This window comes from Haemaphysalis longicornis, unplaced genomic scaffold (genome assembly GCF_048455015.1).
Source record: "Haemaphysalis longicornis isolate Haplotype H1 unplaced genomic scaffold, Haemaphysalis longicornis Haplotype H1 scaffold_9, whole genome shotgun sequence".
Lineage (NCBI taxonomy): Eukaryota > Metazoa > Arthropoda > Arachnida > Ixodida > Ixodidae > Haemaphysalis > Haemaphysalis longicornis.
In genome coordinates this window covers 10,887,005-10,902,523 of record NW_027526460.1, presented here as the reverse complement: position 1 = coordinate 10,902,523, position 15,519 = coordinate 10,887,005, and the positions used below count along the sequence as shown (strand labels likewise).

Below are 15,519 nucleotides of genomic sequence, written 5' to 3'. Positions count from 1 at the left end.
CTCTCGACATGTCGTAGACACTGGAGTCACGGCCCGGGGGTTAAAAAGAAGGTCCCCTTCACCCCGAGTAGGCCGAGTGGCGCTGGCTACCACCGCCAAGTGCCGGAAACAAACAATGAAGTGCGCGCCAGCTTCGTGCCGCGCACGATGCATATATACTCGACAAATGGGAGTATAGGTGCTATTCGTGCAGTTATAGTATAGTTATAGTAACAGCTCGCGCAACTTTGCATGGACGATCACTCACATCTCAAACATGCTGCAGCTTTGGTGAATTACTACGTCTTCACGCCTATCAAAACAGGCTCATGATATAAAGCGAAGGCTCTACTATATTACTTCTTTCAAGGTCAGTCATCGCACCGCAATGACCTTGAGCCGACGGTGCGCAGGCTGCGTCTTTCTTTCTTAGCGATTCGCTTGCTCTGGAGCTTCTCCGCTGCGTTACGACAGGTTGAAACTGCTGCTTCCCCTGCGCCTTACGACCCAGCGGCGGCTCGGCCGTCTGTGCGTGCGGTTCACGAGCATATGCTAGCCGCGTGACAAGGCGAGCCTTTCACGACTTATAAATGAAAACAGTGCCCTGACTGAGTTTACAGGAACGAAAACGAGAGGAACACAGGATGCACACACACGAAGGGATGTTTTGCCAGCGGTCTGCCGGCGCTCGGTTCCTCAGTCTTGTCATCGATGGTGCGCCGGCTGGTTCGTTGGTTTGCGTGCCCTTCAGCGCAAGCGAAGGGATGAATTGCAATCATAGCGACAACTAGACGGCACGCTTTGAAATGTCAAGCCAAAGCAAACTTGCACGAAACACTGTGTGCATAGTCATTGTTTTGTCCTCGTGATAACTAGTTTCAGAAATTTAGAACCCCAGCCATTTTTAGTCGCAGACAGAGGCCATCCCACCCACTAAATACTTTTACTTTTCATACCGCGGGATAGCGAGCTGTCGTTCGAGAAAGGTCCTTCCTTGGGACTAGCATTGATTGCAACCGCAATCCGCGAAACGTTCCGTCTCCTCCTTGTGTTTCGTATTTCACGATTAATTGTTGGAGGCATGAGTACAAGCCTGCTTCGGCGTTCTCCCTCGATCTTCTGGGCATAAGAGAACACCTGCACGCTTACGCGCCACCCCAACGCGGCAAACGCACAGCTGCAATTATGGGAATTCGCGGGTTGTCGAGCGGGTTTATGATCCGTCGAGCGGGTTTATGACCCGTGAATGGTGTGAATGAACGGCAATAAATGCGGAAACAAATGTTTCAACGCTCATCAAATTATTTTTCTGTGGATGCTAGCCATCCGCAGCTGCCGTGGTTATCAGCCGTGCGAATCAAACGTCCGTGAAAAGAGGTCATCGCCGCGAACCAGAAACGACGACGGCGGAAGCCAGAAGCGGGCACATGCCCGAACCGGGAGTTGGATGTAGCAACAACTGGAGGGTGGAGGGCAGGAGGCGCGCCTGTACGTTTGCCGACAGTTGTACTACGGCGCGAAGAAAGAAGGAATACGTGATTTCTGAAAGTGCTAATTTGGCGAGTGAAGCTCGTTCGTTGGCTCTCGAACGGAGCTCGGAAGGCATGTTCGCCAACGGGGCCGTAAACCGACGCCATCGCACTAAAGCGCCTCTTTTCCCGGAACATTTCATCACCTCAATAAAGCACGTAGCCGACATGTACGCAAAGATCCTAAAAACCAGTGAGATGCCTTCACAATGAGCATAAATGCCCTAAAATACCCACTAAACAGCCTCCAATTACGCGAGTTTTCACACTCCTTTTCGAACCCCTGGCGGCCCGCTCAGCGCCACAAGTTCTGTCTGCTAAACGATGGATGACACCAGGCGGCCAAGATCCGGCCCCGCCACGACGCTCACACAATGTAGATGTCAAAATACTGAAATCATCGCATTCACAATCAAACACCGCAACATCCCGCAGCTGCACGCTGTCACGCACAAGCTTAGATAACCTCTGTTTTTTTTTTTTTTCATTCTAGCTCTCAACGTCAAAGTTATGATTAGTAACGTGAACAGGGAATTTTTGTTTTCAGTACTCTCGGCTTCATATCAGGCTTGAGAAAAAAGTTCGGCGCGTCTACCAAAATAGTGCCCATTTCTTCTTTGAAAAGGGGTAGGAAATGGGCCAGCAATGCGTCAAGCTCTGGCGTAATAGGTATATGTGTACAAGTATCTGACCTTGCTAGGTTGTTCCTGCAGGTCCTCGTATACTCCAGCCGAACTGCGTAGAACCACTCCCATCCCAGTATAGGTAGACCCTTCGGGTCGATGACACGGAGCGTTAGACTTGCACAGTAATGGCCGAGCTGCACGTTGACAGAAGAGGCACCCTTCATGAGTAGGTAGAAAGTTTGACTATAGTAGGCTCGAGGACAACCGAATATTTTAGTTTATGGGAACTGTGTCATGACGTGACCGAGCCAGCAACTCTCGTGCCTAGCTGCATATTCACCAAAATGCCGTTGATGTTCATCTGTGCGGTGACAGGATTGTGTCGAGCAGCCGCTATGCCATTCAGATTGGTCGTCTTAAATTTATCTTGACATGCTTTTTCATAAAAAGTTCTGCCCCCATTATACTGCAGGCTCTCTGGATATGGCCTTTCCTGTCATATTTGAAACAGTTTGCCTCCAAGTGGGGGCACGCATCACTCCCGTATTTCGGCAAGTCATGGCGTACACTACTTCGGTACACCTCCTGGAAGTCCGCTTGCACTTTGTGCACTTCGCCGGCTACGACACTACTGCGTGCCTCAGCGGCAATCATTTCCTGTTCCAGTAGCAACAGCCGCTTCCTCCGCTTTCTGAAACGTAGCTTGCTATATTCCGCGAAAAGCACGCTTTGGACGTCTTCTCCTACGGTAGACAGCACACGAAACGGTCTCAAAGGAACTCGTCAAGGGCGCTTCCGAACGCGCACGTCTGCTACAGTTTCCGAAGGTCAGGCTGCGTTCCAATTTACGGTTTGGACAGCTTCGTTGCCGTCTTCGCGGACAGTACGCTATGTTAAGCCCCGTTCCAATTCGAACGAAGCAGTCAACGAAGACTGCTTCGAGGAGACAGCATCGAAGTCAGCAACGATGCAGGCTACCTTCCTATCTAAACTGAAAAGCGACGCCAGCGCCACCTTTTTGCGTTTTTATGTTGAACCAAAAGCACTTGTTCCTTTATTTAAATATTTAATAAAATTTACTAGTCATGAAGGTGAATTTGCCTAGCTTTTAAATTACGTAACGTTTGTAATAACAACGTTAATATTAGTTACGAAACTTGCGGCTTGCTCTTCTCAACATGTCTGCAACGACGCTGTCGTCTGCTGGTCGTCTGCGCTGGTGTTGCGTTTGCGACCGAGGCGCCGTTCCAATTTCATTCCTTTAGACGTCTAGTTAGACTGCTTCGTAGACTGTCTACCAAGCTGTCTGCAAATTGGAACGCAGCACCAGTCACATGACAGCACGTGGGTCTTGGAACGGATGGTCATCAAGAAAGCGTGCTCCTTGTCGCTGTAGCTCACTTGGTTGACGATCAAGAACAACGAAGTTCAATCGTTGTCTGGCTCGTCAAAGGTTCCAGTAGGCCGAGTCGCCCAGCGGAGTGGGTCACTGCTACCTCAGCTTCATTCATGACAATGCATAGTCCACTGGCTTCGCCCTCTGCAAAAAATAGCGCCGTTGTAACCGTTAATTCCCAAAACACCCCTTCGAAACTACAAAAAATGCTTCAAATCCCATCGTATGCCAGTTTACATATCGCGCTGTTCCAGACGAAGAAGCAGGCAAGGTCCTCAGACAAGTGACGTTTATGACCGTATGTTCGTGGGTGTATGGCTACGTCGGGACAGGCCTGCGGCGGGTTTCGCCGCAGGCCTTTTATTCTTTTCTGGGACATGCGCATTATTTCCCAAACGATAAGCTGCTGCACTAGGCAGGACGCCAGATTTGTTTGACGTGTTCCTAATCAAAGGGACACTGAAGTGATTTGTAAACATTGCGGGATTACGAGCGCAAATTGTAGTCCGGAGTCCCTAGGCCCCATTTCGACCACTCTGAGCACGTTTACGCGAATTTATTTAGTAAAAAAATCAATTCGAAAATGCTGTCCTCCTCTCTGCACCCTCGCCCATTTTGTATGGCGTTTTTGTGTGACGTCGGGAGGAGATGAGCTGGCGATTGGCTGCGCTACTGCACGGCTCCCCGGCCTTCAGACAGAATCAGTCGGCCCAGCGTTTCGTCCGCCGGTCGCCGACGGGTCGTCGCAATTCGTTCGCCCAGTTGAAACGAAGCCAGGACACGTTTGTGAATGGAAGAATGTGACTTTTTTACTTCGTTAGTTTGTACACTGTATCTAGCTCCAAGTCAAGGTCGCTTCACACAAGCGCTGCACAAGCGCACATGAGACGCTTCGCTGACTGGTAAGCCAGTAGGAAAATATAAGGCCTCTTGAAGGCAGCAGAAGAGTCAGCGAAGTCAATATAGGTACTGAGGAAATGAAATCAACTGATACTTTTACCGTACACCGTAAAACTAGGGTGCGGGAAGCAGTTTCTTGCGCTGGGCGAACAAGCACAGCGATCAGCAGCACGACTACGCATCTGCGAACGCTTTTCCGTCTAAGAAATGCAACTGCTAGACGTGAGATATTGTGGAAACTTGGGGGACGCTTACTGCACGAGCGCAATACAACAAATAGTCACCTAAGCTGCTTGAAATGCTAAAACTAAATAAAAGAGTAAACTGGTTATACCTTATATTTCCACGGTCGGCAGCGCTCGCCCGTGGCCTAGTGGTCATTGCACCTGGTACCTGGTGTTGCTGTCCGAGATTAGCAAGTTACGCCAGGTATTCAGCTTCTATCGTCGGCTAAGCAAGGCTGCCCTTTGAGTGCTCTGTTGTTTGCCATCTACTTGGAACCGTTTTGTTTAAAGATTAAGAACAGTGGAAAAATAAGTGGTTATAAGTTCTTTGAGAGCGAAGTAAAAATATTTGCATATGCGCATGATATAGCCATAGTCTGCAGCGACAAAGAAAGTGTTCGAGAGGCTGTAAAAGAAGCTGGAAAGTTTTGTAAACATACGGGTAGTGCTATAAGCTGGAAAAAGTCACTAGGTTTCTGGCACGGGGAGTGGGAAGACACGCCTGAGGTTTTTGAAAATATGCAGCGGACGTTAACTCCGGCCAAATACTTGGGCGTACCACTCAATAACTGCAGGCAGCCTACCGAATTTTGGACGCTGGAAACAGAACGCGCAAGAGTTTAGACAACCCGGTGGGGTGGGAAGGATTTGTCGATATTTGCACGAGCTACTGTGTGCAACTTATTTCTTGTAGCCAAAGTGTTCTATGTCCTTCAGGTGCTGTCCATGATGAGAGTTTCTGTTCAGAAGCTACACAGAGTGTTTGCGGTTTTTATTTGGGGATCGACTTGGGAGCGGACCAGCCGCTCGAACCTGTTCCGCGCGGTTCGAAAAGGAGGCTTGGGGCTCTGCCACTTGTTTCTGAAGCAGATTGTGACCAGGTTTTGTTTCTTAAGGGATCAGAATAATCCCTTTCTATGTACTGTCATTCAAGTGCGCCTTCGTGATCACATACCTGAATTTGTTGTGTCCTCTTTTGGGGGTAGACGAACGAGTCTATGTGGTTTCATGCGCGAAGCTGTATGGGCGTTCAAATTATTGAGAGTGAGATTTTCGATTGAGTACTTGAGCAACGTATCACGCAAAAAGTTATATAAGGACCTCATTGATGTTATGTTACCCATTCCCCTATACAGGTCTATGTATGCAGTGGGAAGGGAAGGTGATGTGCTCGAGAGGGTAAAGAGAATGCCCGTGCACGCCTCCGTTAAAAGTTTCTTTTCTCAGCTCCACAGTGGCACGCTTCCTGTAAAGCCATGGCTCCAGGAGAAAGGATTGGACATACACTGGAACATTAACTGTCGCATATGCTTAAAGCCGGAAACTATTGACCACATTTTTCTAGACTGCTCAGACGGGAGATTTCACTGGGACATCCTACAGCGCACTGTTAAAAAGGACCTGCCCATAAACCCTTTCGGGATCCGTTTTCTGTCTGTGTGTGATTCAGGGGGCGTGCCATTCGACATGTTTATGTTGATCAGCATGCACAGCTTGTGGCGCACAAGGATGGCTGACAGGCATGCCGATCCCAATGCGCGGCCCGCCAGAGAGTATTTCATTGAGAGTATGGTCAACATACGTGAGGTATACAAAGCGCTAAGCGAACCACCTGAATGGTTACCAATGCTTGATGACCTTGTTCAACTGAAGAGATTTTAAACTTGTGTTTATCGCAAAGGTGGCGAATGTTATAAAATCACTGTAACCTAGTGTTTCGTTTGAGACAAACGGTAATAAAGAAAAAAAAAGGGGGCCGAGTGGTCTGAAGCGCTAGGTATGTCATTGCAAGTGTTTTGCAAGTCACGAGTTCGAATCCCCAAGGGTACATTCTTCTTTTTTTTATAAGGTAACTTTTTCATTTTCCGCCGATGTTTTCTGTGCTGAGTTCACCTTTTTTTGGGCCGCAACGTTCATTGCTCCACGAACTAGTTCACACAACGCGCGCAGGCTGACACTGGCGCGCTGGCGAGTTCTCGTTGGCGTGCTGTTGCCATAAGCACCGACTGCTTGCGGGCAGTGGGCACAGGCCAGAATCAACAGACCCTTGGCCTGGTGCGAACACGCTTTTTACGATACAGGCATGAGTGAGGCAAGCTCCAAATATGGGGGAAAAGCGCATGGCATTTAAGCGTCCGCGGGGACGCGGAGGGCGTTCATCCACTGCGTAGGCCTCGGCTAGTGATTGCTACGATTCCAAGCCGTCCTGGGAGGCTTATCTTATGCATTTTACAGCCGACAACATGCCAGAAGTGCGGGACGACGATTACTGAGGTATTGAGAATGTCAAGCACGTTGTTTTACAGAACCGAAACCGAAACTTGTTTGGTTGCTAACCTTGGGTATCGTCCAATCACGGTGCGTCTCCTCCCGTCGTCACAACCCCCTTTCTCCTCTCTAATCTTTATATACCCCTCCTCCTCCTCCCCCCCGCACTGGGTTGTATGCAGGTGAGCCCCCAGCTGGGCTCAATAATATCCCCAGTGCATCTCCTTTCCTTTTCTCTTGAACCACTTAGTAGTAGTAGTCCCGTCGTCACAGCCTTTAGTTGGTGCGGCCGCCTCAAACCGCGCATGGTAGTTTTTCTTCTTTCGCGCTTTGTAAAATAATTACCAACTTGTCAACCGGATAAACGATGAAAAGTGTGCTAATTTGAGCCAGTCTACGCAGTCCAAGCAAAACCGGGAGCTTGACAAATTCACTTCAGTGTCCCTTTAAATGTTTTGCATTCGCGATATCGTTCGGGCAAGGAACGTGCCATATGTGCACGTCTTAGCGCAGATACTCTTGCAGATGAATGTTTTGCGGAATCCCTCATGTGGATACGCCTTATGTGTACTGTCATGGTCTGACGCGACGAACCTCTCCTTTAAATATTTCGGACGACAATCGCCATTCACTTGCCTCATTTATTAAAGCGAAGCTTTAGCGTCCTCACTGATGCCGTTGTACGCCAATACGGCCTGCAGGAAAGCCAACTTTCTCTGACAATGATGATGAATGATCGTGGGCGAAGTGAAAGAAAAAAAAACGCTTCCCGTGGGCGGACTCGAACCTGGGTCCCAAGCGTTATGAAGCCGGCATCCAGCTGATTGCTTCATTTCGACATGGCCGAAGCGAACGCCAAGCAGATACCGATTCGCGCTGTACACCCCAAACCCATACGGTTGGCTTGCGGAATGCACGCCCGAGAGTTTCTGTGGGTATTCTAGAAAAGTGTGGCGTACAGGGGGGATTAAAATAAATGAGAACAACGGAGCGCACAGCCTCCGACATATGCTGCACCATCTGGATAAAAAGTGAGGAAACTGCACGCATGCGCACTTTTCCGAGAGCGTTTGAGAGGGTGGCCTACATTTATGGGAAATACTTGATCATGAAGCGGCGCCGGTCGTTTATTTTGAGGCGCCTTTTCACGCTGCGTCGCCACTGAGCAGGATGATCGTTCAAAGCGCATCATGCTAGCTGCAATGAACCTGCTGCCCGCAAGGCTCCGGAATGTAGTAGATAACAGGATGCTCAGTAGTGACAGAGTATAAAAATACGCCTCAAAATAAATGACCGGCTTCTCTTCTTTGTCAAGCATTTCCCCTAACAGTAGGCCACACTCTCAAACGCTCTGAAAGAACCACGCACGCGTGCAGTTTACTGACAGTGCAGCCAGACGGTGCGGCATCCGTCGGAGGCTGTGTGCTCCATTGTTCATAATTCTTTTAATCCCCCCGTACTTCCAGAGTTCTCTGTACTCCCGGTGTGTATATTGACCAACCAAAAAATCCACCACGAAAAAGCTTCGCGTTCAACCATCGTCGTCTGTAGACGGAGGGGTGCATGACCTCTTTTTCCTACATACGCACCCAAGCGTTGTTGCGCGCAAGTCGAGGCAGCAACCTCTGCAGCAACTTCCGCTGAGCAGTCGTCACATGCAATGCTTTGCTTATAAACATTTTCATTCTTAAAAAAAACCCTAATGACATATTAGCAGACTCTGGACTGGGCTGCGCATGCGCAGTGAGATGATCCCGTCAACAGCGCCAATTAAATCAGTGCTAGCACAGCCCAATGATGAAATGGCTATACTCAGACCTTCTAAGTTCAAAACCTTTATAAAGTCGGTAAGACATCGGCCACGCAACCGGAAGGACCCAGTTTCGGCACCGGCTCCGCTGGCGTTCTTTTATTTTCGCTAGGTTGTTGTTGACAATGATGATGATGATGATGATGAGAAGGAGGAGAAGGAGAAGAGGCTCCACGGAGGCCTAGTGACGGGAAGGGTGGATGATTTACAAAGCTGAACTATTGTGTAACGTTGAACTTATCCCTGGCTCCACGTGAAATTCGGAGGAGCAGAGAGAGGGCGCGCAGGTTCAGAGTTCCTTTGTTCCGCTTGGCGCCTTCACACGCCAACTACCGCCGTGTTCTTTCCCAGCGCTGACGCGTAGCGCTCCGCAACCCGGACCCTGAGGCGCACATCGAAGTGCTCCGGTGATGTTCTAGAGTACATCTTTGCTGATGTACATTGCGCTGGTGTACATCGTTCTATGCGTCTACTATGTCTACGTGAATTTTTTATTCACCTATTGACGTGTTCCCAATGTGCTTTCTTTTTTTGTGTGGTGCGTTACCTCCGGTGCACATAACTATTTCCCTCGTTGTCCTGGACGGTAAACAGTGCTCATTGTATTTATTATTTTGTGTTCGCCTGCTCCTTTCGCATCCTTATTAGCCCTGCGTATGTTTTAAAAGTCATCTGCTGTTTGGTTTTCATCCAAACGCAAAGTTTGGGTGATTACCCTGGTTCATTTATTTTTAGTGGCTTTACACCTCCCATAGGCCTGCTGGAGCGGCTGTTGTTCCCCATTTTATTGTATTTTATTTTTTGGGAGGGAGAATACACAAAAGGAAAAGGAAGAGGAGGCTTCACACAGGCCTAGTTATGGGAACGGCGGATGATTTGCCAAGTTACACAACTTCTCCCATGCTTCGCGGGATATTCGGAGTGGCAGAAAGTGAGCGCAAAGAGTCAGATTCAGCTTAACGAACATTGCACAGATGTTGGGAGCGCAAACAAAAAGCACGGGGAAAAGAGTTCTAGAGAGGTTGCCGCCCCCTCACAGTTATTTGGCTTTGTTCTTTGTGCGTAACAGACATCTCGATGGGCAATATGTTTACGGCGGGAGAGGTACGCGTGTAAGCAGACAGCAAAACTGAGCCAGAGAACTAATCAGCCCCACATGATGCAGGTGCGTGCGCAAATGCATTTGCGCACGTTAAGATTACTCTGTCACCCTCCTCTGGTTTGCTCTTTTGCGACGGGCTCCTCTGCAAACCTCTAACTTTGGAACGTTTTTTTTTTTTTTTTTAGTTTGGTAAACGCATTGTAAGACCTACGTTTGATGACAACAGCATGTAGATGTTGAGATATTAATGGATGATGGAAAGTTGGGCGAGTTGGTTTTGATATAGTTGCTAGTACGCGTCGTCCTGTGTTTTTTCTATTGGGCATCGCCGTGTTTTTTTTTTCGTCTCCTTTTCATAATGTAGATATTGCTGCAGCCGAATAAATTTGCGATTTCCTATTTTGTTTCCCTTTTTGGCCCGTAATCTTTCTGTTGCTACTATGGGATCACAGAAGTAACCTTTTTTTTATATTCCCACGTGCACACCAGCGTGAAAATATGCTTGCTTAATCAAAGCATGTTTTGACTTTTTTGAGCTTTTGCGTTTTTGTAAAAAATATTCAAGGGTTTCTCTAATTAGCCCACAAATTTTTTCACATTTCTATTGTTTAGCACTTGATCTTTTTGAGGCGAGGACATCCACGCTGCGGGTTGAAATAAAAATACCGCGCACAAATATGCTGAAGTGGAAACTTGTGTTCAAATGTAGCAATTGAGCTCATGTGGATAACATCTTATTCCACATCCGTGAAGGGGGCTTGACATTTGTAATCCTTATTTGCAGGCTTCCGAAAAAGGCCTGAGTGCTAACCAGTACAGCTACGTATTCTCCACGTACAAGGTTGCAATGATGTTCGGTGCGGTACTAGCCGAACGAATAGTAAGTTCATCAACATTTGTTTGTTTTTCGCCGTGAGAAACGACGCTAGTGCTTTTTCTTCGTAGCTCCGTTTTTAATCCCAGTACATTTCACCGCTTTTGTCCTGCATAGGTAATCGGGGGTGTTCAGGGGCGCTTGTATTACAGATTACGCTTAATGCTACATATTTCATCGTTTCCTTTAAAGAATAGAGTAAAACCTATGTACTTCGGCTGAGAAAACTGCAAGCACAAGTGACATTGACCAATGATCCCTAAAGTGGGAATTTTCGGACAGACCATTGTCCGTGGTCCAGCAGCCATGGGAAAGAAGTGTAGATGTAGGTGTCGGCTAATGATTGGTCATGTGTTCAAAGTACTAGACACATCTACGTTGGGCAACTAGGTTTTTGATTGCAGTCACTGTTTCTACACTCTATCCCCGTAAAGCTCTAACTGAACTGGGTCTGTTTAAATGCCACTGTTTAGTGCAAGAAAACGACGATCATTTCTCGGTTGAAAAGTATGTGGTTGTGAATGTCGGTGCGTTCCATCACAATCCTTTTGCGAAGCGGTGGTTCACCCGGTACGCTTCTCGGAACAGACTTCTGCTAGTCATACCCGATATAATCATACGCAATAGTTGTGCTATTTATATCGAATATTTTATTTCCAATACTGCCCCTCTCAGCTTGAGAGCATTGCAGCTATTATAATTACAATATAATTACAAACACGACAAATAAACAATAACTGTAGGTGGACACTACGCGATCCAGCCCTTGAGCAGATTTCAGATATGCGTACATTATTTTATTGTCCTGTACCTTCTATTAAAGGTGTCACCGTGTGCAATACAGGACATTTATATTCCCAATGTTACGCATACGGAGCCAAACTGCTAAACCTACCGGCAAATGTTCTTTTGGACACAGATGGTTTGGTGCTCCCCGGCCACCTGCTACCTTCTGGGCTTGGCGGGTTGCTTCATTTTCAACGCAATATTCGGGTAAGAGTGCCTCCGTTTTTTTCGCGATTCACGAGATATCAAGTCATAAAACCTAATAGAATTACGAATATAGAAACATGGTCACGACATTTGCTTGTTATTTGTTTTAACCTAAAGTAGCTTTAAGGCAACACCTGGGTTTGGTGAATAGCGGTTAGGAGATAAAAATGATGTTTTTTTAGCTTATCATGTGGCGTGGTGGTTGTTATTCGGGATATATCATTGCGGGTACGTGCAAGAGAGATACACTTTAACTTTGTTATTTATATCTCTGCTTCTGCTTTCAGGTCCCTTTACTATATGCCAGGAGGAACCATCGTTCTGGCGGTCAGCCTTACTGCTGCTGTCTTGGGCGGCGTTGCGAACAGTCTGTACATTGTCAGCGCTTACGCGATGTTCACGAACCGATTTGTTTCCAACACGGGCATCGCTATCGTAAGTAATTTCATCTTGAAAGCGTGGTTATGGATTTTTAGCAATGCTTGCCCGGTTATTTAAGATAACATCGCATCAACGACTTTGCACGAGTAATGGCGTGTGCCGCGTCGACCACCCCATGCCAGCTATTATATTCGGGGAGGCGTCTTTGAAACGGGTTCCGTCGCCTCCGTCATGTAGTGGTAGCGTGGTGGACGGGCGCCCAGCAACATTTCCTGCCTTGGTGTTGACGACAAAAGCCGAGGGCAAAACTTTACTTGTTTAATGCATGGTGAGAGATGAGCAACGATGATACAGGAACATCCCCCTTCCGGGCGAGCCTACAACAAGACTCGAACCGAGCGACAGCAGGATCCAATGCTGTTAATCGAATGCATTCTGCGTCGGATGAACCACGTATTTATCTCTGAAGCCCTAATGGTCAAACAACCTTTCTAGTGCTTTGTACGCGGCACGAAAATAGTACAGACACACACAAACATTTTTTCCCGTGTTCATGAGAGCTGCCAGTAGCGGTGCACGTTGATCCTGAGAGAGTGGCAGAGGAGATCTCGACTGCGGCGCCCGCTTGGCAGGTGCCAGTCTCAACACGAAGAACTGTTTGTTTCGTATTCGGCAGTTGCCGAGGTGGAGTCACCGACAGCGAGGCGCCCACGCGGCGGCCGTTCTCCGTGTCGTAACCTGTCCGAGGAATGCACGCTTTCTTACACAGCAACAGAGCTCTACACAAAACTTGCAGCATGTGCGCAGAGGGTAGCGGCGTGCTGAATCGTAACACAGCAAAACTTTAAAAAACGTGTGAAGCTAGGGTACTCTGATTCGTGGAATTTCGGGAACGTCGCATTCCGTGTTGTATACAGCTTACCGTAAGTCCTGACCCCATTGATCTTCTACCTATACTGTTTATATCCGCGCACGTGTATCGAAGGAGGCATGATGTTAAAGCGTTCAGGTAAAACAGAAACAACAAACAGTTGCAGAGGACCCTTAAGCTTATTGTTATGAGATGAAAACATGGAAGTGTTCGAGCTTTTGAACTTAGGACGATTGAAGAGAATCTATAACACTTCCGATAAACGCTATCACTCTTTCCTTTGCGTCTAGAGCCATTGTGAAAGCTAAAGTTATCGCCAGCAGGGAGCGGCACTGGGTGATTTCCTCGTCGCAGCAGACCCGGCTCCCGTTTCTTATTTGCTTTTGTCGCTGTTTTATCAACACGGCTATCGAGGGCATTTATTGCTTCAACTGAAAAAAAAAAAAGCTGGCCAATAGCCGCTACATTGCTGTAAGGGCGTAATTGGAGCAGTCGAAGAACTCCAAGATAAGTTCTCTGATTGGCATAGAGCAATATTTTTTGGCTTAGGAACTTTGTGACCCCGACTCAATGCGGCGGTTGATTATGCTATGAAAAAAAAAACAGTATTTTTAAGAAGTTGAAAAAAGTGTTGCAGGGCCCCTTCAAGGAACCATAACGCCGAAGTCGCGCAACTCCCATAATACGATGAGTTTCTATACATCGATCACACACTCCTTAGGCCAGCTCCGGAATGTAGCGCCTTACTACATGCACCGCGCAATGTTTCTAACCTCAGATTGAAAACTAGAGGCACACGAGAAGAGCCGGCTCCTTTTTCTTGTGTTTTATTTCTACTCTTAGCACATTTTTAGTCATAGCTAAACTACCTAGAACACTATGTTCCACGTGACGCTCTCGCGTGTCCGTCCCTTGGTTCGATTCCCTTCCCTGTCGGGATATTTAAATGGTACAGTTTATCGCGGGCTAAATAAGCGCGAAAATATTGGTCTGTCTGCTGAATGAGCCCGTAATGTTACTGACAAGCCTGCTCACTACTGGGTTACTGACCCACTGGGATAAGGTTTGTCAGTAAATGATCTTTGGTGGTTATTCCGTGGCACCCCCGTGAATCACCCGCGCGTCCCATGACCCGAGGGTGGATCACCAACCAGTACATTGAGTAGCACTGCAGAGGGATAGACATTGGGCCGATAATATTATTGAACGTCTTGCTGGGTCGAAGCAAACAAGAAATGCACAAGCTAGGAATTTAGCATATCGGGATCAGTGTCTTCCCGCTAGCCGGCTGTCCTGAGACAGCCTGTAAGGCACATAGCTTGATTCATACATTGTGTGCGCCGGATTCTGCATATCTTTCGTGTGTGACTAGACGGTGGTTGTAGGAATCCATACAACACATGCACTTTACTTGGACTCCGAGTCTACCGCGCATGCGATGCCGTGCATGTCCTTTCATGGCATGCGCGGTACCCTCACGGCATGCATGTGATTTGGCACCAACAGCACAATTACTGCCACTTGGCGAACATGTGTTGAGGCCCCGAAACAGCGACTATATTTGGCGGTATTTTGCATGTGAACCAAGCTGCGGCGGAAGCCGCCTAGTTTATTTATGTCTCTCAACGTTCCATCGGTGTCCGCATAAACAGCTGTATTTATTCGTTATTGTGTGCCTCTTCTCTATCACCACAAAGCTCTGCCCATGATCTGAAGCTTTGATAGGGTGCTTTGTAGCAGGATGCCGCTAGTATTTGTTGATAGGAATCTTAAAAAAACGAGGCGGGAGCGATTTGTTTAAGTACGTACTATTCAGTAGATACGAAAGAGTATCAGCACTTTCAGGAGTAATATTAGCTGCTACCTTGGCTTTAATGGAAAAAAGAAGTGCGCGACGTTTTCTTCCTTTTCTTTGCAGGCCTCCTTGGAGTTTACTTTCACAAGCGGAAACATGATAGGATCAATCCTAGGCGGTGCTCTCATCGACGTAAGCACAAAACAGCAACGTTGTCTCTTTGAAAAAAAGTTTCATGGCAGCTCTCAGCAGGGACCAATTACGTAGAATATTGATCGCAAAGAAGTAAAACTCCCTATTACTGCTGTAAAGGTTGCTCCCAATCTTCGTTTTTACTGTCTTTACGATTGACGTACTTGCTAAAGACTGACCTAGTTATTACGAGATGGTAACATATAGGGAGTTTTTTAAATCATGCATTTGAAGAAACCCGGCATTCAATTGCTTTTAAATGTAATGTTTACAATGAATTTCAGGCGGGATTTTATGTTCGGCTTGCTGGGTATTTGCGCGTTGGATAAAAAGCTATTTAACTGTCTATTCCAGAAATGGGGGTACCCTATGCCATTCTTCGTCATCGGCGTAATAATCATCGTAGCCGGTCCGGCAATTTATGCACTTAAATCCGTCCTGAACAAGGATTGCGGTAAGAAGAGCCATCCATACATCCAAACCATCCATCACACTTATGCTGCTGTTCCGCATTTTCTATTACTTAAAAACATTTAAAGAATTGTATAAGATACAATATAACCAGTATTTGATATCTGA

At 47.3% G+C, this 15,519-nt stretch overlaps 1 protein-coding gene across 1 annotated transcript in view; it reads left to right on the top strand.

Annotated features, from left to right (window-relative positions):
* LOC144151450 (MFS-type transporter SLC18B1-like) overlaps window positions 1–15,519 on the top strand; it is a 48,415-nt gene that overhangs the window by 13,432 nt on the left and 19,464 nt on the right. The window contains exons 3-7 of the mRNA XM_077682502.1: window positions 10,619–10,714; window positions 11,628–11,701; window positions 11,989–12,136; window positions 14,872–14,940; window positions 15,295–15,394. Coding sequence (XP_077538628.1) covers window positions 10,619–10,714; window positions 11,628–11,701; window positions 11,989–12,136; window positions 14,872–14,940; window positions 15,295–15,394 — 487 coding nt within the window. The remainder of the gene's footprint in view (window positions 1–10,618; window positions 10,715–11,627; window positions 11,702–11,988; window positions 12,137–14,871; window positions 14,941–15,294; window positions 15,395–15,519) is intronic.